Raw genomic sequence first — 26,984 nt, 5'->3', positions numbered from 1 at the left:
TTATTAAAAAAATGAAGTCCTCTTTATTCAAAAGAATTTATGGGAAGGTACAAAATCAAAAACAAATGTTTGTGCATCTCTTCTGTATTGGCAAGAGTTGCCGCCACCACCCCCATTACCACCTCGAAAAGGGTGGGGAAGTAATGGACTTTACACAGGCCTGATGGAGCAGGAAGTGTCTCTTTTCACAGATGTAATATAAGAAGTGATCACAAGACATTTCCCTGACATTGGTTCAGAACGGGTAATGAACAAAATAAAAGCAAAAATGACAACAGTAGAAACGAACACACACTGAAAGCTAATAGGGTCCTAGAGGCCTTTGGAGGTACCATCATGCCCAAAGATTAAAAACTGGTGAGACACCAGTGTATTTGGATTGTTTGCTCCACTGGAGTCCCCCTTACTCATGGATCGATGTGGAAGTTGAAGTCCGCTTGTTGGTTTGAGCAGTCGTGATGCTGACTTTTAACAATCTGAATTTCAAACCGTGAGCCCATCTTCATACAGTGCTTATTTCACAAGTCCAATCTTCTTAGCTTCGGTTTCATATATCAATAATCTCCACATTTTTACTATGAACACTTCTGCTTCTTCATCCAGGACCTAGAAATATCAAAAGAATAAAAACTATCAGGATAATGGGGACACAGCACAGCTAACCTAAAACAAAAGGAATTTGAGAGTTAATGGAAGTTGGTTATTGGTCATTTTACCATTGCCACATCATCCAGAATACCTTGGGGTGTACTGTGTGCCATAACCTTCACAGAAAGAAAGAGCAGCATGAGGAAAGAGAGCTATATCAAGATCATCTGCAGGCACACTAAACATGACCTAAATTGTTCACAAGTAGAACTGTGACGTAAAACAAACCTTTGAACACACAAAGTCAACAAGCGTCGCTTCCTCTTCACCAATGTACTCAATTATTTTCTTATTGATCCAAGGACGTATGCGTCTCTCCATTAGAGTCTAGGACAAATGAAGAGAAATGCAGCTGTTAGATATGTCACAGCACAGTTTAAATTTGGTTTCCACTTTGAGGTTTCAACCTCACTAATTAAAAATCAAACCATATGCACACGTGATCCATATGTGCTACTGTTACAACAAAAACATTTACTGAAAGTAACTTGCATGACTGCATCTGTATATAGACCTCACCTACTCATTTTTAAAAGGCGGAAAAAAAAGAAATTCTACATAAATAAACCGCAGTATGTAGTATGTAATCAATTTTTTCCTAAATTCAGTTTTATTTTTTCCAAAATGTCTGTTATAAACATGCAAAAACTATTTATGGAGTGGGTGGGAAAAATAAATAAATAATCTGCAATATGACAAATGACATTTAATCACGCTTCACCAAAGTGCTTTGGCACTCATTGCTTTTTGACAATTATGACTCGTATCTGAAATGAAGACAGCTTACCGAATCCACAATGGACCAGTCAAGCGGATAGTTGAAGAGTTCAGGCTTGCCAGTTGGGATCTTCTCAATCAGGCTCTTGATGTGCTTACGTTTCTCCTCAGTGTTGGCTCCACTCTTCCCACTTCCCTGCCCAGGGTCGTCAGCACCTAAACTCTTGTCATCATCATAATCGAGGGGTACCAGCTTCCTCTTACGGGGGGCTTCATCTGCCTCTTCATCATCAAAACGATTAAAGACACTATCCACAGCCAACTTCTTGCGCTTGGCTGCATTGGGTTGGCTTGGACTGCCAGAGGATCCTGAAGGAGAGCGATAAAAGATAGAGATGGAACTAAACATTCAACAATATGCTACAGATAAACTGAGGAGCCACTCAAACTAAAACAAAAAACAAATGCAACACTAACTTTTTATAAATTCTTAAAAAAAAAAAAAAAAAAATGAAATGTGTCCTCTGCTTTTAAACCATCACCCTTGGTGAGCAGTGGGCAGCAATTAAAGGCTGCTCAGGGAGCAGTGTGTAGGGAACCCTCTGTGGTTACAGGTCTGATTATGATTACGGGTCCGATTTCTTAGCCACTAGGCCAACCACTGCCCCACTGAACCTTTTTACTGTTATAGTTTCTATATTAGGGCTGGTTAACGCCATATCATCCTTGGTTAGTGACGTGGCCTCACGTAGTATGAATCTAGACTTCAAATCAAATTTATTTATAAGGCACAATTAAAGGACAATACAGTGTCATACTAATCTGCTGTAAAGAAAAACCAAATATGTTAAATGTTAATTTAAGAATATGATAAATACATTAAAAAGATACGCAATACAAAAGACAAGATAGAAAAAAAGTAGTTAGGGTGGTAGTAGCCTAGCGGGTAACACACTCGCCTATGAACTAGAAGACCCAGGTTCAAATCCCACTTACTACCATTGTGTCCCTGAGCAAGACACTTCACCCTGAGTGTCTCCTGGGGGACTGTCCTTATAACTACTGATTGTAAGTCGCTCTGGATAAGGGCGTCTGATAAATGCTGGAAATGTACTTATAAACAGTTAAAAGCAATGGTTTGGACTTAAAACTTTTGGTGCCAAAATGGCCTGTAGTTTTTAGAATGTTGCACCACCAACAAGAACAAAGTGTGACCTTGTGCATGCAGAGTTTGTCTGCTTTCCCGGTGTTCAACTTAATTTATCATCCACACTCATGCTAAACAGGTGCTGGTCATATAAAGTTTATTTATTTCACTAATTCCATGGAAGAAGTGAGACTTGTATAATGTATACACTCATTCCACACGAAGTGGTATTTCAAGTGTTTATTTCTTTTCAGCTGTGACGTTTAGAGTCTGCAAGAGGCCTTCTGCTGATACGATTACATCTTGGCTGCTTGTTACTGTTCGGTTGTCACGTCCAGGTGCTTTTTGATTGGGTATATGGGTTTAACCCTTTATTAAGCCCGAGGGATTGTTGAGCCAGGGCAGCTGAGACCGGAGGGAAACAGTATTGGTTATTGGTGCATGACCAGGTTGGGTTAGCCTGCCCTGATTAGTGTTTCATATCTTTTGTTTTCTGCAGTTTTTCGTACCTTTCGTAAGTTGTATTTATGTAGTACACTTCTGTTTTTTTACCTGTACATATATAAAAAAATAATGGAAGAGCCTGTTTTAATACATTTTGGGCCTCTCTTTTGACTCCACTGCCAGACATCCTGCCACTGACTACTAATGAAGACCCCAATTCAGTATCTCAGAATATTAGAATATTATTTAACACCAATACAAGGAATTTTTTTTTTTTTCTTTCCGAAATGTTGGCCAACTGAAAAGTATGAACATGAAAAGTATGAGCATGTACAGCACTCAATACTTAGTTGGGGCTCCTTTGGCCTGAATTACTGCAGCAATGCGGTATGGCATGGACCCTTATCAGTTTGTGGCACTGCTCAGGTGCCTTCTGCATTGCTGGGTCTGGAATATCGCATCTTCCTCTTCATAATACCCCATAGATTTTCTAACGTCAGATAAGTTTTCTGGCCAATTAAGAACAGGGATACCATGGTCCTTAAACCAGGTACTTCTAGCTTTGGCACTGTGTGCAGGTGCCAAGTTCTGTTGGAAAATGAAATCTGCATCTCCATAAAGCTGGTCAGCAGCAGGAAGCATGAAGTGCTCTAAAACGTAATGATTCTTGAAGCCCTGACTCTAGGTGCAGTCCACTTTTTGCCACATTTTCGAATGGTTTTTGTTTCACAATTCTCTCCAGGGTGCGGTTATGCCTTTTTTTCCTTCTTTTGCCGCTCTATTAATGTGCATGGGCACAGAGCTCTGTGAACAGACAGCCTCTTTTTCAATGACTTTTTGTGTCTTGCCCTTCTTGTAGTTGTTAATGGTCATCTTTCGGACAGTTGTCAAATCAGCAGTCTTCCCCATGATTGTGTGGCCTACAGAACTAGAGTCCATTTAAAGGCCATTCCAGGTATTTTGAATTAAGTAGCTGATGGTGTGGCACCAGGTGTCTTCAATACTGAACCTTTTCACAACATTCTAATTGTCTGAGATACTGGATTGAGGTTTTCATTAGTTGTCAGTTAAAATAATCAAAATTAAACATTTTAAAAATATCAGCCTGTGTGTAATGAATGTATACATTATACAAGTTTCACTTCTTTTTTAATGGAATTAATAAAATAAATAAACTTTTTAAATTATATGACCAGCACCTGTACAATGTCTAACTGAGCATAACACACTACCCATTCCACCAAAGGATCAGAACTGTACCAAGTTTCAGGCTTAGTCCAATCTTCGGGCGATGCTCCTCCTGTGGCAGAGCTTCAGGTGGAGAGTTTTCATGCGGGATGATGATGCCACACGGCGAATCATTTCCGGGTGTATTGGGCGTGGCGTTCCCACTGGCAGATGATACAGAGGGAGCAGATGTGATAGGGCGCAGAGTGGGCTTCAGGCAGGGCTTGCTCTCAGTCTGTTCAATATCTTCTTCATCATCTGGCTCCTCTCCCTCCTCAATGTCATCATTGTCAGAGCGTGCTTGGACAGAGAGACGCCGTCCTGACTCAACATTGTGTTCCCGCTCATCCTCTGGCTCTGGTTTGGGTGGAGGCTGACGTAACCTTTCTGCCTCCTCTTCCATCTGAGCAAATGCACAAGGTTATCAATGACAAACACTACGCAATCTATGGGAAGAATGTTAAAGAAACTTAACATAATGCAACTTTTCCTTAACAAAGTTAAATTACATCCATGTTATTACATAGAACATGAAAATCACAGTGATTATAGTTAAACATTAAACCAAGGATAAAAAAAAATATATGAATATTTTAATATATTTCCAGTATTTTTGATTGTTCCACCAGCAGTGTGCAGTTTCTGCAAGTTTCCTATTTTTTATTAATGAAAGTGAGAACAAATAATCTTAAGGTTGTACTGAAAGCAGACAACAGCAGACCCACTGAAAATGTGTTAAACTTTGGTCCTGCATTATGTTAATAAATAGTCATACTCTTACAGCCCTATGCTGTGATATATTTTACCTCTCAACAAAACAGCCAAGACTGTTATTAAATATTTATTTGATTTTTTTTACAATAAATAATACAGTTTGTATTATATATGAAATACAGTTTGCGTATATTCCATAGACTAATGTCAAGTTCAACTTCTAAAAGAAAATTATATTTTCATCAAATTAGTGTGCTTCAAATTCACAGCACACTAAAATGTGATTGTGATGAACACTGGTGTGTATTCATGGAACATAACTGGAGGTATATCATAAAAATGCATTTTACTACTAATGAAATATTTAGATTTTTATAAATGTAGCTACATTCGATCAGTGAGGAGTGCCCAGTGGCCAAACATGCATGCTAACGGTAAAAAGAACTTTTTGTGTGCATAAGTAGGATACTTGGATTCCACGGTTTATGCTAGGGGTGTTAATGGTATAATCGATGCATTGCGATGCAGATAATATTGCATTGATGCAGTGCAGAACAACATCGATTATATCATGATGACGTTGCTTGGTGATTTTCTGGTGCCGGCATTAAAAAGTCGTGCCGGCTGTGAATGTGGCCACTCCAGGTAGGAGTTTCACACTGCGTGGCATGCCACTTAGTGGCCTTTTTTCTTGCACCGTGGTGATTTGTTGAACTGGGGCAGTGGTGGCCTAGTGGTTAAGGAAGCGGCCCTATAATCAGAAGGTTGCCGGTTCAAATACCCGATCCGCCAAGGTTCCCCCCACACACTGCTCCCCGGGCGCCTGTCATGGCCGCCTACTGCTCACCAAGGGTGATCGTTAAAAGCAGGGGACACATTTTCGTTCATCCCACCTGGGAGGGTTCCAGGTATAGTATATTTATAGTAATTTGACCTATAGACTTGTTACCCCAGGCAGCAGGCAGAGATGCTTATCCAAATGCCTGCGCTACCGGAAACCTTGGTAGTAACTTGCACCGTATCGAGACTATGTCTGTTCCCTGTGCTAGAACCCGGGTTTCTGCAGGTTTAAGGAAGCCCAATTTAAGACTTTTAAAGACACTTTCATCAAATTTAAGACCCTTCACTAGGGTCCAAGGACCAGAGTTTTTCCTCGGCAGACACTGCAAGGGCATTAATACAAAATTCATTCTACTTGATTTTAAGAAATACACTGCTAAAAAATAACACAAGAATATTTTATTTATTCAGATCTAGGATGTCATTTTTATTAAATACTTTTTTTTTTCTTTACATAACTGAATGCGCTGACAACAAATTAAATAATTAAAGTGGATAAACACACTAGAGGTTGATCCAGCTTTGATGTAATGTCCTTTAAACTCCTGGACAGTATGTGGTGCAATGTGGCATTGGTGGATGGAATGAGACATGATGTCCCAGATCATCAATTGGATTCAGGGCTGGGGAACAGACGGGCCAGTCCATAGCATCAATGCCTTCATCCTGCAGGAACTGCTCATACACTCCAGCCATATGAGGTCTAGCATCAGGTTGCAGACACAGGCACATTTGTGGCCTGCTGGAGGTCATTTTGCATGGCTCTGGCAGAGCTCCTCCTTGCATAAAGGTGGAGTTAGCAGTCCTGCTGCTGGGTTGCTGCCCTCCTATGGCCTCCTCCACATCTCCAGATGTACTGGCCTGGTTGTGCCTCCATGCTCTGGACACTACGCTGCCAGACACAGCAAATCCTTCTTACCACAGCTCGCACTGACGTGCCATCCTGGATGAGCTGCACTTCCTGACCCACTTCTGGGGGTTGTAGACTCAGTCTCTTCCTACCACTATAGTGAAAGCACCGCCAGCATTCAAAAGAGACCAAAACATCAGTGCAGAACCACTCCTTTATTGTGGATGTCTTGCTAATTTCCTATAATTTCCACCCTTTGTCAACCCTTTGATTTCACAGATGTGTGATTGACTTGGAATGTTCCCTTTCTATTTTTGAGAAGTGTAGTATAATTGCCATTTATTATTTTACATGGTATAATTGCCATTAATTAAAAAAGTAATTTCAATTTAGATTTGTACAATTAAAAAGTGTGAAAGAAATAAATTTTTGGTTTTCATGGTTCATGGTTCCAAATGTCAGATCACATTAACAAATAATAATCAGCCCTGAAAAAAACAATATCAGTCATTCTCTAATTTAGACTGACTCTAAACTGACTGTGTGGGAGGATCATTATGAGACGAAAAACACACTCACCCGTCGTAATTCTGCATCCGGATCTGGGTGTCCCTCTGCAAGCAGTCTCTGCCTGATCTCCTCCAATTCCTCCTTCTCTCTCTTCCTGTCTCTCTCGTCCATCTCATTTTCCTTCTCTCTGTCCCGCAATCGCTTCTGCAGTGCGCTGCCCCTACATACCATGGAGGGAGTAACAGTAATGTAGCCAAGCACCACAAATCTGCAATCTTCAGCAGCCACCACGAAAAACAACATGAGGGAGAAATATTAACCTTATCTGCTTAGCTTCCTTTTATAAAACTGCATGCAAAAACTGATGTAGTCATTGCCAAAAGTTTTGAAAATGACACAAAAATAGTTTTTTACAGTTTGCTGTTTAGATTACAGTTTAGATCTTTTTGGAAGTTGTTTCTGTGATGTATTGAAGTATAATTGCAAACATTTTATACGTTTCAAATGTTTTTATTGACAATTACATCAAGTTTATGCAAAGAGTCAAAACTTGTAGTGTTGGCCTTTTATTTCCAGGAACTCTGCAATGCCCTGGCAAGCTGTCAATCAACTTCTGGGCCAAATCCTAAGTGATGGCAACCCATTCCTTCATAATCAGTGCTTGGAGTTTGTCAGAATTGTGGGGTTTTGTTTGTTCGCCCACCTCCTGAGCCAACCACGAATGTTTTTTTGCTGCCCTTTTTGACGCCAGGCCATTCCCCAAAAGTCTTCATCTCACTGTTTGTGCAGATACACTCTCAACTGCCTGCGGCCATTCCTGAGCAAGCTCTGTACTGGTGGCAGCCCAATCCAGCATCTGAATCATCTTTAGAAGACAGTCCTGGCGCTTGCAGGACTTTCTTGGCCACTGCAAAGATGGTATTGGGGAGCTAGGAAATTGTCATGCCATTGCATTAACTCCCCATACCCCCCCCTCTCTATGTAAATGATTTATTAAATGAAGGGAAATGCTCTAAATTAAGTATTTATAAGATGTACAGTACAGGCCAAAAGTTTGGACACACCTCCTTATTCAATGTGTTTTCTCTATTTTCATGACCATTTGGTAGATTGGTTGATTCTCACTGAAGGCATCAGAACTATGAATGAACACATGTGGAGTTCTGTACAGATGGTTTGGGGTGAGCTGGACCAACAAGTGCTAAACACCTCTGGGAACTCCTTCAAGACCGTTGGAGAAGCATTTCAGGTGACAACCTCTTGAAGCTCATCGAGAGAATGCCAAGAGTGTGTAAAGCAGTAATCAGAGCAAAGAAACTAGAATATAAAACATGTTTTCACTTATTTCACCTTTTTTTGTACATAATAATTTATATATTATGTGATTTATTATGAACTGATACAGTTTTTGGTGAATATAATTGATTTAGATCAGAAATGATAAGAGAATTGAAAGGAGGCAAATTTTATTGCTGATTTTTTAAAGGTTGACCGTTTTCTTATTTTTATTTTTAACTGTATTTATTGAAGATTTTTTAAATCTATAATAATATAATAATAATATTCCGATTGCCATCTACTTCATGTTGTCCCTGCCACCATTACTTCTCAGGTCTCTTGCACTGGGGGATCTTCATGCCATAAAAAGTCCTAAATTAGGGTAAAATTAGGGTAAAAAAAAAAAAAAAAAAAAAAAAGGCTTAAATTAAGAAAGAAAATTACTTTTGGTCTAATACTGCAGACCCAATAAATAACAAAAAACAAGCCTTCAATCAGTCAGCAATCTGCCAGTCACTGTGCACTGCCAGGTTTACTCAGTGCAGCTCATGTGTCAGTGCCCAATCTGCGTCATTTGCCCAATCAATTCCACACCTGCAAATGGGTACTGACAACAAGCATAGAAATGATCAGGAATGACCATGAATATGACAATATTTTAATGTAAACTCTACAACTGAATACAGAAAATCCTAAAAGTTTATATAAATCACTCTCATCATACAAGTACCTGGTATTTTTCAAGGTGCCTCTGAGCAAAGTACCGTCCCCACAAACTGATCGCCTGTCATGGCTGCCCACTACTCACTAAGGGTGATTGTTAAAAGCAGAGGACACATTTCTTTATGTGCACTGTGTGCTGTGCATCTCAGTGACAATCACTTCACTTTCACTGGCCTTATGGGTGTAACAGAAAGTCCACTTTCCTTTAAATTGCCCAGATGTTGTTTTATCTGGTATATGGTTATGCTATATGTTGTTGTATCTATAAGAGGTTTATTATACATCTTCCTGCTTCAGTGCCTTTGTTATAGACACATTACCCTTTCAAAGGCAGTTACATTTCAATTTACTCATCAAATTATATACCGCAAAATATACTATAGTCTGCAGTCTATGGTTACATTTATATCGCAGTACAAATTTTATGCCATATTTTATTAAATAAATACTACACTTGTAGTGATAAGACTGAAACTTGATGACTAAAATGAGTCTGGACATGACAGACTAATAAAGACTAAAATGAGAGCATGGTGCAAAGACTAAACTAAAACTAAAATTAAGACAACTATAGTTTGCAATAGACTGGATGGAAGGGAAGTAAGGCCAGGTGTACTGAAGGTACCATGGGGTACTGCAGGAGAAATGGACAGTTAATGTGAAGAAAAATTATGTTAGGAGTGTTCCGGAGGTGAAAGGAGAACAATGAAAATGCTGTAAATTAGAAGTCCATGTAAAGAAGGCATTAGCTCTCACTAACTTATTTGAAAACATAATTTGAAATAATCTAGAAAATTGATGGGCTGCATCATGATTCGTTGATAATAGATGCATTAATAATCATAATCGAATTGTGAGACCAATAAAGTTTCACTCCCATAGTGGTGGATCTTAGAGACCTTGTGCTCCCATTTGAGGATGGCCCACAGATGCTAAATGGGGTTTAGGTTTGATCAGACCAGCGTGTCCATTAATCTTCTGTATTCCCACTTACTACCATTGTGTCCCTGAGCACTTAACCTTAAGTTGCTCCAGGGAGACTGTCCCTGTAACTACTGATTGTAAGTCGCTCTGGATAAGGGCGTCTGATAAATGCTGTAAAAATGTAAATGTAAAAAAAAATATTCATGCAGCCCCACAACATGGCACCCAAACCACCATGCTTGACTGCAGGTTTTCCTCACCTGGCTTTCCTCACTTTCTTGTGAATCATCTTTAGAAGACGCTTCATTCAGGGATGATAGCCATGTACATTGGTTTGATGCAGTGTGTGGCGTATAGTCTAAGAACAGGCAGGCTGACCCCCACACCACTTCAACCCCTTTAAGAGTCTCTGGATAGGACTTCTTTGGTTCTTTTAGACATCATGCTGCAGCTCAGTTTCAGGGTGTTGGCAATCTTCTTTAAGCCTAAGCCATCTTTATGTAGAGCAACAATTCATGTTTAACCTCCAGTGCCAGTATGAGAGAGTGTGAGCCAGATAACACCAAGCTTAATAAACCTGCTCCCTGTTCACATCCAAGACCATGATGACAGGTTGCCTAGAGAGGAGCTGTGGTTTTGTATGAGGAAGTCAGGAGTGAAAGAGATTATAGTTGTGATACACAACAAGCACAGCACACAGTGAATTAAACCATCACTAGTGGGCATGAAAGGTACCTGAAATTTAAACCTGCAACCTTTCTGCAGTAGGAGTGGCAGTTGGAGGAGGTGGAGGTGGGTCTACACCAAAGATAAGCTCTGAGCTCCTGAAATGGTCCACATGGACTATAATGTTTGCAGATGACATTGTGATCTGTGGTGAGAGTAGGGTGCAAGTGGACAAGAGCCTGGAGAGATTGAGGTCTGCACTAGAGACTAGAGGAATGGAGGTCAGTCGATCTAAGCAAGAATACCCGTGTGTGAATGAGAGGGAGAGTGAAGGTCAGGTTTAAAGAAGTAGAGCTGCTGAAGGAACGGAAGTTTACATACTTGGGTTGAACAGTCAAGAGCTATGGGAAAAGTGTAAGACAAGTGAAGAAGAGAGTGCAGCGGGGGTCGAATGGGTGGAGAAGAAGGACAGGGCTGTTTTGTGACAGGCGGTGAGAGAGGACATCAGGGCTCTAGACTTTAGTGCTGGTGCACCTAAGAAAAAAAGTTAGGCGTACCAGTGCAAAAAGTTAAATTTGACTGCAGCGCATTTAACAACACAGTCAACGCAGCCATATAGGCAATACTGACTTATCTGTTTAACAAAGTTCTTTATTTGAAGCACAATTCTACAAGACAGGTAACTGTGCAAATGTTCATATTTTCTAGAACACAATGCAGTATTAAGTATCATTATAACAGTCGTTAAAAAGACCCTTGATCTAATCAGTATTATCGGTGACCTGTAACCAAAAGTAAGATGGCTGGCACATTTTGATGTGTCTCACTTTCTTACCTGTAGTATTTGGGGTCGTCTCGATCATCATCATAGTCCTCTAGGAACTCTTTCAGTCTTTTTGCTTCTTTAGCCTAAAAGGGAGAATTGAAAGATGTCATTTCAACTGTAATCCTCTCAATACATGAGCAACACAAGCTGCACCCAACTCTAAAGGGTGAGGTGCATTGTTAAACTGCTCAGTGGTACTGGTTGAACTCTGTCCCTTCTTGATGGATTAAGGTGCTGGAAACATTCTTTAGTGATTTTGGACTGTGACTCTCCAACAGCAGTAGAGTTTTTGCATGATGAAACATGTATACAACCTTTTATCTGTAACTACAAAAAGAAAGATAGACTTATATCTTTGACAGATCTTTGATCATAGATTCTTTGTAAATAAACCTGTGACTAAATGAATGTTTTCATAAACAGAATCTGATTCAAATGTTAATTTGCTGACTGACATTCAAAATGCAGGAGACACGGAGAAGGCCGTAGGAGGGCAACAACCCGGCAGCAGGACAACTACCTCTGAACAGGAGCCCTGCAAAATGACCCCCAGCTGGCCACAAATCTGCATGAGGGTGGTATGAGGCCCCGACGTCCACAGGTGGGGCTTGTGCTTACAGATCTGAATCCAATTGAGCACGTCTGGGACATCATATTTTGCTTCATACACCTCAGACTGTCCAGGATGCTTTAGACCATCTGCCACCCCATCAGGAGCATGCCCAGGCATTGTAGGGAGGCCATACAGGCATACAGAGGCCACACACTACTGAGCCACATTTGGACTTGTTTTAAAGATATTGCATCAAAGTTGGATCAGTCAGTAGTGTGTTTTTTCACTTTCATTTTGAGTGTGACTCCAAATCCAGACCTCCATAGATTGATACATTTGATTTCTATTGATCATTTTTGGGTGATTTTGTTGTCAGCACATTCAACTTCAATATTCAATATTTATGTTGCCTGAGCAGTGCATAATGGAAATTATGCTAAATACATGTTAAATTCTAATACTTCTGAAAACTTTGTCCTTAAACTGGAAGTTGACCAAAGTGCTGTACTCAGACAAACAGAAAAGAGAGAGAGACAGTGAATAAATCCACAGTAAAAACCGTAAAACCAGCATTTCCTGCCTGATGTTCTTGCTTGTCATAGGGACAACTAACAATGAATGATCTGCCAACCTCAGGCACTTGGAGGAGCGTACAACTGAAGCAGATCAGGCAGATACTGTGGGGCAAGGCCATGAATACATTTAAAAAGAAACTAAACTATTTTAAAATGACCCGGGAGCCAATGTAAATTCTAGAACTGGAGTAATGTGCTCATGTTTTTATTATCAGTTAAAAGCAGAGCAGCAGCATTTTGCTGCTTTTTGAAGCCAAACATAAAGTTTGTTGCAGTAGTCCAGACCATTTGTAATAAGAGCATGGATTAAAATCACAAAGTGACGCCAAGGGCTTGACTCTGGACAGTTGAAAAAAGCTGTTTTTGATCACTGAGCTGATCTGTGCATCAAATGTCAATTTGCTGTCCAGTTTCTACCTCTATGTACCATCCAACCTCTACAACTCATACAAAATGCAGCAGCACGACTGATCTTTAACCTTCCCAAGTTAACCTTCCCAAATTAGGCAGAGCCAAGTCGCCGTCTCTTTTAGATCTTTGAAGTAAGAAGTTATTCAATCGTGGATGTTTACCTTTCCAAAGGTAAGAAGATATCATTTAATCTAAAGCACCAAAGTAAGATTTGGGAATAAAAACAGGTATAGACTGGAAAAGATCTAAAACCCTCTTGTTCAAAAAATATTACAGACAAATCTAACACTTACACACGCACATGCGTACACATTGCACAAACAATACAAAAATGTATAAATACATTATAATCTTTCTTCGTCTAGCACCTAACAATCTCTGAGCATGCTCTTCACTGACAAGTTTGAGCCTTATCAGGGCTCTTAGTTTGTAAACTCAATATTCTATAGAAATCGAACGAGAATTGCTGGTGTCTTCCTCTTGAAAGTCGCTTTGGATAAAAGCGTCTGCTAAATAAAGTAAAGTAAAGTAAAAATTTAGGAAGAATACTCATTTTAATGGCATTAATGAGTCCCACCAGTTGTTAGTGCTATATTATTATTTACTTTTGTGCAAATTCAGCTTATATCCTGAAAAATAGCTAAATTCTTTGAGCAATGACAGCACAGGTGACAGGGAGGAGATTGGATTTTATATAAAAAGTAGAAGGTAATCTGCATAAAGGGAAACTTTATGTTCTTCTCCCTGCCTCCAAATCCCAGATATATCCCTACAGGCGTCGAATCGGGAGATCGGGGAGCTTTGTAGACTGGAATATAAGGCTGCACGATTTGGGGAAAAAGACATATTGCTATTATTGAGATCAATATTGCGATATGCGATATGATAAAGGGCACTTGCTTGAATATCAATGAAAAGTCGCATACAAATTACTAATAGTGAAATGTTTAATTTCAAAGGGAAACATACAAACTACTTATAACAACCTGAAATGCCCAGTGCTTTCAAAATACAATATTCTACTAAATTAAATAATCACAAAAAACTCTTTTACTTTACTGTCGAACGACAAACCCTGGTAAGGCTAAACAACTGTTTTGATTATATTTGGCCATTATAAAATCCCATATTATAGTTCTTACGTTTAACCAAAACGTTGTTTGGAGGCTGACTTGAACACAGGGATGCATAGCTTTGCTAGCTTAGTTAAGGTTAAGATTTGTAAACTGAGGTGAATTTCTTTAGGAAACCTTCAAAGTTTGAGAAAAGTTAACTAAACAGCTAAGAACAGTCTAAATAGTTAATGCCTACGATTAGCCAAAACGTTGTTTGGAAGCTGACTTGAACACAGGAATACATAGCTTCGCTAGCTTAGCCTAGCTTAGCTAAGGTTAAGACTTATAAAACGGTATTTTATAATGGCCAAATATATTCAAAACAATAGTCCAGCCTTACCTATGAAATGTAATCCCCCGGGATCTGGTTTGGAGCGTACAGCGGTTTGTACAGCCCCAAGCAGCACAATGAGGCATTTATATGCACTTCTCTCCATAGACATGTATATGCTTCATGCCACAGCAGAGCCTCTCGCAATATGGCGGCGACGTTGACGTACGTGTACCCATATGTCTATGCGAGTCACGAATCTGAGGTCTCCATGGAACCGAATCGAAAGTCATGTGACATTTCACGTCACATTTAAATTGCAGCTTTTTGCGTTCATGTAATCGCACAGACTGACATTGCTATTACGATTAGATTAATCGTGCTGCACTACTGGAATACATATTCTGATTCTGTCTTCCAATGCATCGGCTACCTGTAAAATTTTGCAATGACTAAAACTATTAACATAAAGTCAACCCATTTAAATCCAGGCTAAAGACATGTTTTTAGCCAAGCCTTTCAAAATAGTTAAACCAACACATGATGATTTAATCTCTACTTGTCCTAGACATACCTAGGCTTTGTGCCATAACCACTCAGTCCACCCAAACCTTACACTGGATTTAAACCTACAATCTGTTACAACAGAAAACCGAGACCAGGCAATCATTTTCTAATCTTCAATCATGAAATTTGGGTGGGAAATGTAAACAACAGGATCAATTTCCAGTTTACTGGAGCTGCACCAACTGTATTCTTTTTCTGCTGGTGATTGTAATGGTTTGTTATGGTGTTTAAAGTCCCTCAAAAACTGTTAATCTGACCTAAATACATCGAGTTTCTGCCATTTGATTAGCTGATTAGATACTTGAATTAATGAGCAGTTGCACATGGTCATTTAATTGGCCAGTGAGCACACATGTAAATGATGTGTCGGATTAAAAAGATTTAAACTAGCTGAACAGATGGGACTTCTTAATTAATCAGCAGCTACAGTAATTGACCAAAATTTCTTTTCTTACCGTTTCTCGTCTGCGCTCCTCCTCTCGCTCTGTGTCTTTGGCATAATCTCTGGCTTTCTTCCTCTCCCTGATCTCCCAGTTTTTCAAACGCTTCAGAAGAAAAACCAATTTTATATTACATATAATATAAAAATTATTTATTTGTGACACACACACACACACACACACACACACATATATAAGAGAGAGAGAGAAACAACAGATCATCGATGGTAACTTGAAAGCACGTTGTAAATCGCTCTGGATAAGGGCGTCTGCCAAATGCCTTAAATTTAAAATGTAAATGTAGATCAGAAGTTTGCCGGAACAAATCCTGCTCCCCGGGTGCCTTTAATGGCTGCCCACTGCCCACCAAGGGAGATTAGTTATAAGCAGGACACATTTCGTTGTGTGCAATGTGTGCTGTGCTATGTTTCACAATGACAATCACTTCACTTTCAATATATTATTACATATGAATGCTGCACCTCCTGGTACGCTGCCTCTTTTTCTCTTAATTTCCTCTCAAGTTTTCGACGCTCATACGCTTCCTCCTCATCCTCCTCCCGCTCTCTCTTCTTCTCCTTGTCTCGGTCACGGCTCTGTTCCCTGAAATGTTGAAGACAAGTTTGAGTCTTTCACACTCAACTCCAAAGTAGACCTGATGAAATTAACATTAGAAGACCATGGCCAACGTATCTCATTGCTGGAACTCTCTGCAGAGGACCTTGGTCAGTGAGTTTTGGATCTGTAGAACATCTTTAGCACCCTGCACAACGAGAACCCTAAGCTAAAGGCCAAGGTTACTGATTTGGAGGTCCGAAGCCAGCATCAGAATATAAGAATCATTAGCATACTGGAATTCTTCCCTCCAGAAATAGACAGGGCGCATCATTCTTTGAGAGCTATACAGACCCCCGGGCAGCAACCACGGCTGGTTATCTTCTGCCTCCAACGCTACCAGACCAAGGACCTTCTCATCAGAGAGGCTCAGCGGTGAGGGAAACTTGAATTTTGGGGCCAGCCTGTTCGAGTCATGGAAGAAGTCACTGTCCAGAGGCTCTCGGCCAGCAAGCCGAATATAAAGATATCATGACGGAACTTTACTAGAGCAGGCTGAGGCCTGAACTTCTCGACCCGGCCAAGCTTTGCATCACACTGCCCAGCGGTGCTAGAAAGGGGTTCAGCTCCCTCGATGAGGAGTGGATATTTATCAAGGATCTCCCCAGATCACCCAAAGGTGACGAAGTAAACTCACTGGACGAGCACTGTTTACTACATGATGTACATAATACTTTTTAATATCTTTGGTTGCCGGCCCTCCTGGCAGTGGTGGCCTAGCGGTTAAGGAAGCGGCCCCGTAATCAGAAGGTTGCTGGTTCAAATCCCGATCCGCCAAGGTACCACTGAGGTGCCACTGAGCAAAGCACCGTCCCCACACACTGCTCCCTGGGCGCCTGTCATGGCTGCCCACTGCTCACTCAGAGTGATGGGTTAAATGCAGAGGACAAATTTCACTGTGTGCACCATGTGCTGTGCATCAAATGTGACAAATCACTTTACTTTCACTTTCTTTCCTATATCTTTACTGTGCAAAAAAATAAAAAAGTGTGTGAGTATGTCCTGATCTGTCTTTGCTTTGTTAACTTAATCGTTTTCTCATGTTGCCTTTGTATTACCTTTATATATTTTTTTCTAGCGGTGCTAAAGTATACTTTTACATTTGATACCGGAGAATTAGTCGATTTATTTGAAGACAGGTAAAGTCGTTTTTGTTAAATGTTGGTTCTGAAGAGCTTGATGCTGGTCTTTTTTTCTAGCAGCTGTCTGTCTAGGGGAGGGTGGGGATGGGACTGGGTTTGTCACTTCCATCTTAACTTCAGTATTTTTAAACTACGGTATAGTAGTCAGGTCTGTTTCATATTCTTTTGCCAAATACTCTTCAGACATTCAGCATTTACTTAGTGTGTGTGAGGGTGTCAGTCCAGAGTGGAAAGTCCCTGAGTGTTCTGGTGTCTGATGGCCGGTGGAAAGAAGCTATTACATAGTCTGGCAGTGAGGGCCCGAATGGTTTGGTACCATTTTTCCAGATGGCAGGACGGTTAAAAGTGCATGTGAGGGGTGTGTAGAATCCTTCACAATGCTTTCATGAGTTAACTCACGTCCGCCGTGGTTAGACACAGCACCTGATCACAGGAAGGAGGGTTGGATTTCCTCGCAGTCGCGTTGTTCTGTGTGTCGAATTGCCCTGCCACATGCACCGTGTGTCACCGCTGTCCTGGAAATGGCTGTGGCTCTGTGGCACTGTGTTCACTGTCTCATGGCTCTAGACAGTTTGGCCATCACTGATCTTAGGGCCACCTTGAAGGCGGAGTCTCGACCTTTGAGCAGTTCACGTACCTATCCCGTCACCCACAGCTTCTTGTTCAGTCTTGTGGTGATGGACGTCATCAGTGCATTTGCTGATGTAGCTGATGTTGTGTACTCCTCCAAGTTGAATACGAGTACCCTTCAGGCAGGTACCGTCCCCACAGACTGCTCCCAGAGCAACTTTCATGGCTATCATTAACTACCCCAGTGCAAGTAGTTATTTACTGCAGTAAAAATAGTCATACAGATGACCCTCCCACCTGGACCTGCTGCGGTCTTTGCTCCGGTCACGACTCCTCTCCTTCTCCCAGTCTCTCTCACGCTCCCGGTCTCTGTCTCGTTCACGTTCTCGGTCGCGGTCCCTCTCACGCTCCCTCTCCTTCTCTCTCTCCCGCTCCCAACGCTCCCGTTCCCGCTCCTTTTCCCGCTCCCTCCTCTCTCGTTCTAGCTCTTGACGCTCCTTCTCCTTCTTCCCCTTCTCCTCCTCCAGTTTCTGCAGACAGAGAGAAGAGAGCACAGCTTCACTGCAATGCTCTTTCTGGAGATTCACCAGACATGAAAAAACAGTGGGGACAATGAGTATCACACATACTGAAATTCACACTGAAATCTACATCATCATTCAAAATATATATTTCTATATAAAAAAAATAAGAAAGAAAAAAATTATCTTCCCTAACTCGTGTCAAATCCTGGAAAAACCAGTTGACTTACAGCTGTTGAACTACAAGTCTTGCTGTCCCTATAAGCCTACAAATTAAAACCTGGGAGGAAAAGCAGGGTCAAATGGTTCATATATATATATTTAGATCTTTTGGTTTTCCGATATCAGAAATCTTTTTAAGGTTTCATGTTGGTGTCATGTCAAAATATTGCATTTGGCTTGCAGCTCATTTGCGAAAAAAACTGTTCCAGGAACTTTACATGAGTAATAATGAGTAAGAGTGTTGAAATTAATCGTATAATCAATGCATTGCGGCTGCAGAGCAGAACATAATCGATTATAGCATAATGACATTGCTTGGTTATTCTCTGTCAGCGGTATAATAATTCTCATTAAAAAGTTCAAATTGCGCAGCAGTTGACATTTTCATGCGACCAATAGAATCAAAGTGGGCTGATGTTCTTTCTGCCACTTCTAAACACACAAACGAAGCGAGAATGGAAGAAAAGCTGACTGTGCAGACATCTACAACATGACATTAGAGTCTTACCGGGAGTTTAGAAAACCACGCATGACATTGCGCAGAGCCCCGCAGCGAGCACATGTTTGGTATGAAAGCTGAAAACTGTCCGTATTCAGTCCACACTTACCTGACGCCACAGATGTCAGAACCAGATGTTTTTATGGTGTTTGTGGCTTCAAGTTGTAATGGCTTTGGGTCTGTGTGTAGTGGAAGAAACTCTGGTGAAGCATGTGTAGCACTCCCAAGGACTGCACTGGTGCCATATTTTACTTTGGGGTTTTTGCTGCACCTTTGGTAAATATGCATTTAGTTCAGAGGTAGAGATTCTCTCTGTTACTCCTCTGTTCGCCGGAAATCCCCGCTCTCTTCTTCCACATGAGAAATATCACAATACACTCATCCACATACTAAGAAAAATAATTAAAATGAAACACAAGTTTCATCCATTAACACAAAAAAAGAGCATTTAACCCAAACTTAACATTTTACCTATACACACACATTAATCTGCTGTGCTACACACGCAGAGAAGAAAGAGAATCTCATACCACTGTTGGGGTTTTCAACCACACACTCTATTTATTATGCTTACAGCACCTCAGCTCAGTCACACAATTGTCGGTAAATTTTACTGCCTTTATATAATACAAAAAGTGTCTTGCTCAGGGACACAATGGTGGTGGGATATTAGATCATTTTACCCACTAGGCTACTACCACCCCAGTATTAGGGGAACATTAAGACCTATAAAAATAAATAAATGAATAAGTAATCTTGTCATAGGGTGTTTCAAACAATATAATCATACAATGTGATTTTTTTTTTTACAATTTTTTTTTTAACATTATCTCTCACAGTTGAAGTGTACCTATGATGAATTGCACAATCGGTGGCTGCCAAATACTTTTTTGCCAGACTGTAATTTTTGCTTATTTGTCTTCCGATTCATCCGATGATATGGCGATAACATGCTGAGCCAGAGTTAAAAAGGTGCTCGTCCTGCTGCCACTGTTTCCATGTCCTGTGTCAATGTTTAAAAGTACAACTTTGGCATGGGTAAAGAGACATGTAGCCATAATGGTCAAAATCAAAATTTCATTTCACAGGATGCTATTTGCAAATATTATAATTAATTAAATAGTTGGTTATTACATGCTATTTATGTTGTCTGAACATATCTTGCTTATTGTAAGATGCAGCCATTTTAGTTTTTGTATTTACATACCTCATCTATGAATTTACCAGTAAATTAACATTTACTTCTTTACTTAGATGTTACAGAAACAGATAATGATGATGGAGGATGGAACCAGTATATCGTGAATTTTGAGGAAACACTCCACAAAATCTGAAAGAAAACTTTTGATTGAGAAAACCACACCAAAAAAAAATAAGCTTGATTTGAATGTATTGCATAATTTCACAGGAAAAAAAAAAAAGACTAGTATCAGTATAACGGTAAAATGCTTCAGATGACATGTAAGTAAACTGAAGTACATTAGGATCTCATACGACTGAGCAAGTGAAAGACAAAAAAGCCACACACACACACACACACACACACACACACACACTCCCACCTGGCTAATCTTCAGATCCTCTGCGTTCTGTGGAGGGGCGCCCCCTGCTCTTATGAGGGCTTTCGACCCACAATTCCCTAAGAAGGGTGCCGCAATTAACGGCATATATCAACATGGTCATTGTCATAGTAATAATAAACAATATTATTATGCAATAAATGCAACAATGCTGAGCTGCATGGTGTCCTCTCTTTAATTATCTTGTCTCCATCAGACAACATTTGTAAAACTCCCATAAAAATGAAAGAAGACAAAAGGCAGTTGCCCCTGGGAAGGTCCTCCAGAAGGGGGCGCCCAGGATACATAGATAAGAAAAGAAAGGTCATTTTTACATTCTTGCAACCTTTTCCCAAAGCTCTGAGATTCATCTTGCTTTAGTCACCATATAATCTCTATAATAATGGTGGTTCAATCAACAGATTATATTCCAGGGAACTTTCCAAGTATTTTTCCATGCATTTTGTTTTATGTGCTTAGGTAAGTATTTGTGTGGTAAATTTGGTGTTTCTGAGCATATCATACCAATTGCAATCATGCAAAGAAACCATTGAACTCCACTCTTTTATTTTCTTGTTTTAGTATATAGGTTTTCATGTGATTTTTGGAAGCAATGTAAAGCACTAATAGCTGTGAGGGAGTTCTCTAAAATATCCAAAAATTGACCCTAATGTGTTTATGAAGCAGATGTTTTATTACAATATTCACTGGAATTTACATTTTCTTCACATAGGTTAAAGAAAAAGATTTAGGAAAGTGCTGATTACCTTGTGTGTGTCACGAAATTTGTTGATCTCCCTGGATATCAAGTCTCTTTTTTCCTCCTCCATGTCAATGGCATTTATATCCTCCTAGTAAACAGAGCAATTGAAAAAATAGTCATTTGGAAGGCACATAGAACTGCTAAAGCATGCACACATTCACTGGGTTGCTGACTTGCTCATGTTTAAATGTAATTACACTGTAATTACAGAATGCAGAGCACACTAGGTGAATGTATTAAATGCACCGCTCATTTTTTCGGTACATAGTCTCACCAGGCACCCCGCACCAGAGTTAACAATTGGTTTGGAATCGAGACCAACTCTTTTTGAGGGTCTCGATGCAGTTGTTTTGATGCGCATCTGACACAACAAACCGCATCAAGGAGGGAAAACAAGGTTGAGATAGATTCAAGCGCACTGAAGCCTGTGAAAGCACCCCTAAGATATAAGTCAGATTTGCCACCTGTTTGCTGCATCAGCTTCTATTATGGCAATTTGCATAAACTCCAGAATGTTATGAAGAGTGATCAGATGAATTGATGAAAGTCTCTCTTTGCCCTGAAAAAAACATAATTCCCCCCCTTGAATATAGGCTTCTTTTAGGTCCCCTTTTTTTCCTATGTCCGGGACTGCGTTGAAAATAAGATCATAAATTATTAATAAGCACTGGCTATGTCCCTTCATTACTTAAACAGTACTAAATCCTACAACAAAAAACCTGATCTAGACATTAAAGAAACCTCAAATAACTACCCAATCTCTAATCTACCATTTATTGTGGAAATCCTGGAAGAAGCCATAGCAAAGCTTTCTGGAAAAGAACAGCATAATCGATGCATTCCAGTCAGGTTTTAGACCACATCACAATAAGGAAACAACCCTTGTCAAACAAATGATCTGCTTATGTCTTTGGACAATCACATTTTGAGACTACTCTATTTCAGCATTGCTGTTTACCACCGCATTCCACTGAACAGGTTGGAAAATCTTGTGGGAATCAGAGTCTGAGCAATTAAACGGTTTAAGTAATGTCTAACAGGATTTTGTTAATAAGAATGGTGAACGTATCCTAAAAACATTGGTCAAATCTGGAGTACCTCAGGGATCCATTCTAGGATCAATTCTGTTCTCTCTATATACGCTTCCATTTGGAAACAGAATTTGAAAACATAGTATCAATTACCACTGTTATGCAGATGACACAGTAACTGTACAGCTCCGCCAGACATGGAGAAGAAATTAATTCATCAAATTTGAGAACATATACAGGGCAATAAAGACTGGATGAACAGCAACTTCTTAACGCTAAATTTGAAAAGGACTGAAATACAGTTACTAGGTCCTAAAGCTTATGTACAGACAGGCCATATGTACAATCGCATAAGCAATTTTTGTAAGATTGCATTCTTTACTCACTGCATTGCCCACCTGTGAAAAGTCATACAGACAATTAAATTCATTTATTAACATACAAAGCTCACCATAGACTGGTCCCTGTTCGGGTGACGTGTTAATAGACTACTGCCCTACACAAGCATTACGCTCACAAGACTTAGTGGCAGCGAGAATTAAGAAATTCTCAGCAGGTGGATGGGCCTTCTGTTACAGAGCTTCCTTGCTTTGGAAAAGCCTTACTGCTAATGTGCCCCATTTTGTTTCTTCATAAAAATCTTTTAGAGTAGTTTTTCTCCTTGTGTGCATTAAAGTGCCAAAGTGTGGGGGTTGTCAACTGCCGTGGGGGTTGTCAACTGCTCCTTCCAAATACTTTTGGAAAGAGCTATATGTGTGGTATGATATGCCCTAGTCATTTACCTCCTCTTTCTTTTCTTTCTTTTTCTTGCGCCGTTGTGAGTCATCATCCTGTGAGGGAGCATTGAGCTCTTTGGAATATTCTCGAATCAAACCATCAATAGCCCCTTTGACAATCTGGTCTTGCCGCTTGGACTCTTCATCAAGCTCTTCCTCTTCCTGCTCTCCAGTGTCTTCTAGTTTAGTGGTCTGGAGGGAGGAGTCACTGTTGTTATTAACATGGCAGCAAGGTCATGATAGTCCAGTTATGACTGGGGTTACAATTGCAGACATGAAAAAATTGGAGAAACATGCATTCAAATCTGGCAATTGCCTAGGTCATTCTAGCTCAGCTCAACAAATAAGATATTAATATCAAACAGTCCTAAAACTGAACTTCCCTTCCTAGAATAATCAATTTTAATTACTTTAAGTGTTGTGCAGCATTAGAAAGCCACCACTAGAGTGAAAGCATTCACTAGCATTCAAAACAGACCAAAACATCTGCCAGAAAGCATAGGAACTGAAGTGGTCTGTGGCCAAGAACCACGCCTTTATTGGGGACATCTTGCTAATTGCCTAGAATTTCCACCAGTTGTCTATTCTGTTGTGAGTTTCTGTAGTGTAGCGGTCATCACATTCACTTTACACGCGAGAGGTCCTCGTTTCGAAACCGGGCAGAAACATGCTTTGGGGCAGTGGTGGCGCAGCGGCTAAGGAAGTGGCCCCGTAATCAGAAGGTTGCCAGTTCAAATCCCGATCTGCCAAGGTGCCACTTGAGCAAAGCACCGTCCCCACACACTGCTCCCTGTGTGCACCGTGTGCTGTGCATCACATGTGACAATCACTTCACTTTTATTCCATTCGCACAACAGCGTGTGAAATTGATCGTCAATTAGTGTTGCTTCCTAAGGTGAACTGATTTCACAGAAGTGTGATTGACATTGTGTTACTTAAGTGTTCCCTTTATTTTTTTGAGCAGTGTATATTATTGAAATGTTGCTAACTGGAGATGCAGAGACTCCAGTTGACATCCTGTACATTTGTGCAGCAGTTAACCTTGAATCAGATCTATCCTACAAACTCCCATAACTCCACTCACTCCATTTGAACTTTTCTTCTTGGCTTTCCACTCATCCAGCTGAGCCTTAGTTTTGGCATCCACCTTCACCAGCAACTTCTTGTCCCCAATCTGAAGGTCATGAAGCAGCCTCAGTGCCCGGAGTGTAGACTCAGGCTCTTTGTACTCACAGAAACCAAAAGCTGAAAACAAAACCAGCAACAACAAAAAAAAACCCCAATTAATTAATCAAAAATCACATAGGATAAAATTGTGGTTTTAAAACTTGTTATAATAATATATTGGCAGAATCTGTATTCATGAATATACATGTAATGGTGTGTTGAATTCACTGAATATTGAATAGTAAAATGTTAAATGTTGAACTGAACCCCTAGTAAAATGTGTCCAACCTTGAAGTTTCCCAGAAGCTCCTTGTACTCTTTTCCAGCTGAGGACCAGGCCACATTTCTAGATATAAGATTACTAAGATTACTAAGATTACATACATACAATCAGCTCCCCAATACGTTGTCTCACACTTACGGCCAGAAGCTGTCGTATAAGCATATCAGAGGCCTTCTCTGAGATGTTGCCAACAAATACTGTGGTTGTAGGCCCAGTGTTCTCCTCCAGCTCCTTGGGTTTCACAACTGGAAAGTCCTTCCTGGGGACGGCTGGCTTGCTGACCACAGACATGGTGGTAGGTACCAGGACCTGGTCCACAAACATGTTAAGTCTTATTTGAGCCTTTTTTCCTATGTGTTATTGTACCTTACAGAAATGCTACATGACTTGTAGACATGACACCAAACATTCAAATATATTTTATTATAATGAGGGTGAGTGTTACCGTAGGGGCAGGAGTCATAATGCCCATGTGGACGGGAATCATAGGAGTTCCTGTACAATTGTGGGAAAGTTGCAAACACACAAAATATTTTAGTATTATTATTTATTTTTTTTAAAGTTCTGCACCAAAAGCTATGAGGCATCTTTACCTGGAGGCACGGCCGGAGGAAAGCCAGCAAACTGTGGTGGGGGGATGCCAGGAGGCAAAGGGGGGATGCCTATTTGAGGCCGATTGAGATGAGGTGGGAAGGACATCTCGAAAGGAACACCCACCTGGTCAAAAAAAGAATCAGCTTTATGTTTCAAAACCTGCATGAGAACCTTAAGTCTTTTAACAGACTGTGAGATAAATAAGATGAATACAGCTGAACAGATTAATCATTTTTAGTAAGACAGGTGTGTACAAGGGCTAGACAATTATACTACTGTGATAGCAGAAAAAGCGATAAAATTCACTATGATTATAAGCTTTGCACATATTTTCTCAGGTCAAAAATTTGCACAACAACTCCACTTTCATTTCATTTCTCCATTTCTATCCCCAATGGTATGAGATGTCTACCGAGCAGGTATGGAGCTACTTCTGTTAAGGATAACAAAAAGCTCCACACTCAATTAGTATGAAATCCATTTTATTTTTTCCAAAACTCTGTTGTTGTTTTTCCCCAATTCCATGTTTTCCATTACAAACAATATTTATTCACCTAAAAACTTGCAGTGCACACATAGTAGCAGACATTCGGGCATTAATGCCTCCCGGTGCCGATAACTGCGCTGCTCAATATGGGTCAACAACAGAACATGTAGACACTGTTGATATGCTGATACTGCACAACTGGATTATTTTGCTTTACATGTAACTGAATGTATGTGTTTAGTTCATTCATCTCTGGTTTCATACAAGACGTTCTCAAACTGGTGATATCAGGGGAAAAAATTACATAAGCAAACATATTGAGATCCCATATCACTCACCCCAATGTAAATTGTACTGTACAATACCATACAGAATGATAAGTAGACTGTGCAACCTGTTGAATCATAGGCTACATTGCAGAATTGTATAGTACAACAAAATGAAATCTACAAGCATTTGTTTTCTACTGCTGTCCTACTTACTTAATGCTTTCAGTGTGTCTCAATGCTATTTGGGTGTTGCAAGCTACGTTCCAATGAAGAATACGGCATTCAAGTTGCATTTTCATTGCCTGGTAAATACGTTGCAACAGTTCCACAAACGTGAAAGGATCTTACTAAATTTCTGTCACTGTTAGAAATTAAGCAGGTTGCAAGACAACGGCCCTTTTCAGTATTGCTTATAGACCAAACATATTGGGTCATATTATAACAAAATCGTATTATGATCATGTGAATCAAAACTTGTAGTTTAACCCATACACAGCTCGCGTTAAGTTTCAGCTACCCACTGGAGGCGAGACAACGCGCACAAAACTAGTAGCAGCAACTGGCTGAGTGGAACCGACCGGCATCTGCACACCGCTGCACAGCTACAGACCGCTAACAGGCCGTGTTACGGAGCACTTTATATATATGTAATGTACCGTAGATACGCACATTTATTCTCCATTTGCATCCGTCCTGACAATTACAATAAGCAGCTGCAGCTACTGGTTCATGATCTCTGCTAAAGAAGAGCAAACCACAGAGACGCGCCAGGCTCACTAGCCTGATAGCTCGAACTGCAGTTTTTGATGTTGTCTGATGTCCAAACAATTGACCGGCATCCTATTAAAAATGTCTATTACACAAAGCATTCAATTATTAATATCACAACACAGTGACTCACCGAAAGAAGGGACACAGGTTGTATATTCACCACCACGAAACGTGCGGATGTTTCAGCCGATCTCGCCAACAGGTTAAACAGCCGCGTCACGTGATGACCCGCTGCATTCTGGGATCGATTTCTTCAACAAACGCGTTTG

General features: G+C 40.3%; 1 protein-coding gene and 1 non-coding gene across 2 annotated transcripts; one reads left to right on the top strand and one right to left on the bottom strand.

Annotated features, from left to right (window-relative positions):
* On the bottom strand, positions 1-26,984 carry rbm25b (RNA binding motif protein 25b). Its single transcript, XM_028984500.1, has 18 exons — positions 26,846-26,984; positions 25,188-25,311; positions 25,040-25,089; positions 24,733-24,903; positions 24,600-24,657; positions 24,229-24,389; positions 23,151-23,336; positions 21,342-21,425; positions 18,071-18,303; positions 15,929-16,049; positions 15,462-15,551; positions 11,524-11,597; positions 7,167-7,317; positions 4,217-4,586; positions 1,436-1,734; positions 877-975; positions 717-764; positions 1-606 (listed from the first exon to the last, which is right to left on the bottom strand). Exons 2-18 carry the CDS (start codon positions 25,291-25,293, stop codon positions 514-516), a joined length of 2,394 nt encoding a protein of 797 aa, XP_028840333.1. The 5' UTR covers positions 25,294-25,311; positions 26,846-26,984; the 3' UTR covers positions 1-513.
* trnav-uac (transfer RNA valine (anticodon UAC)) lies at positions 23,740-23,812 on the top strand. Its single transcript has one exon. It is a non-coding gene; the product is annotated as a tRNA-Val (tRNA).

This window comes from Denticeps clupeoides, chromosome 6 (genome assembly GCF_900700375.1).
Source record: "Denticeps clupeoides chromosome 6, fDenClu1.1, whole genome shotgun sequence".
Classification (NCBI taxonomy): domain Eukaryota; kingdom Metazoa; phylum Chordata; class Actinopteri; order Clupeiformes; family Denticipitidae; genus Denticeps; species Denticeps clupeoides.
This window is presented reverse-complemented; position numbering and strand designations above follow the sequence as displayed.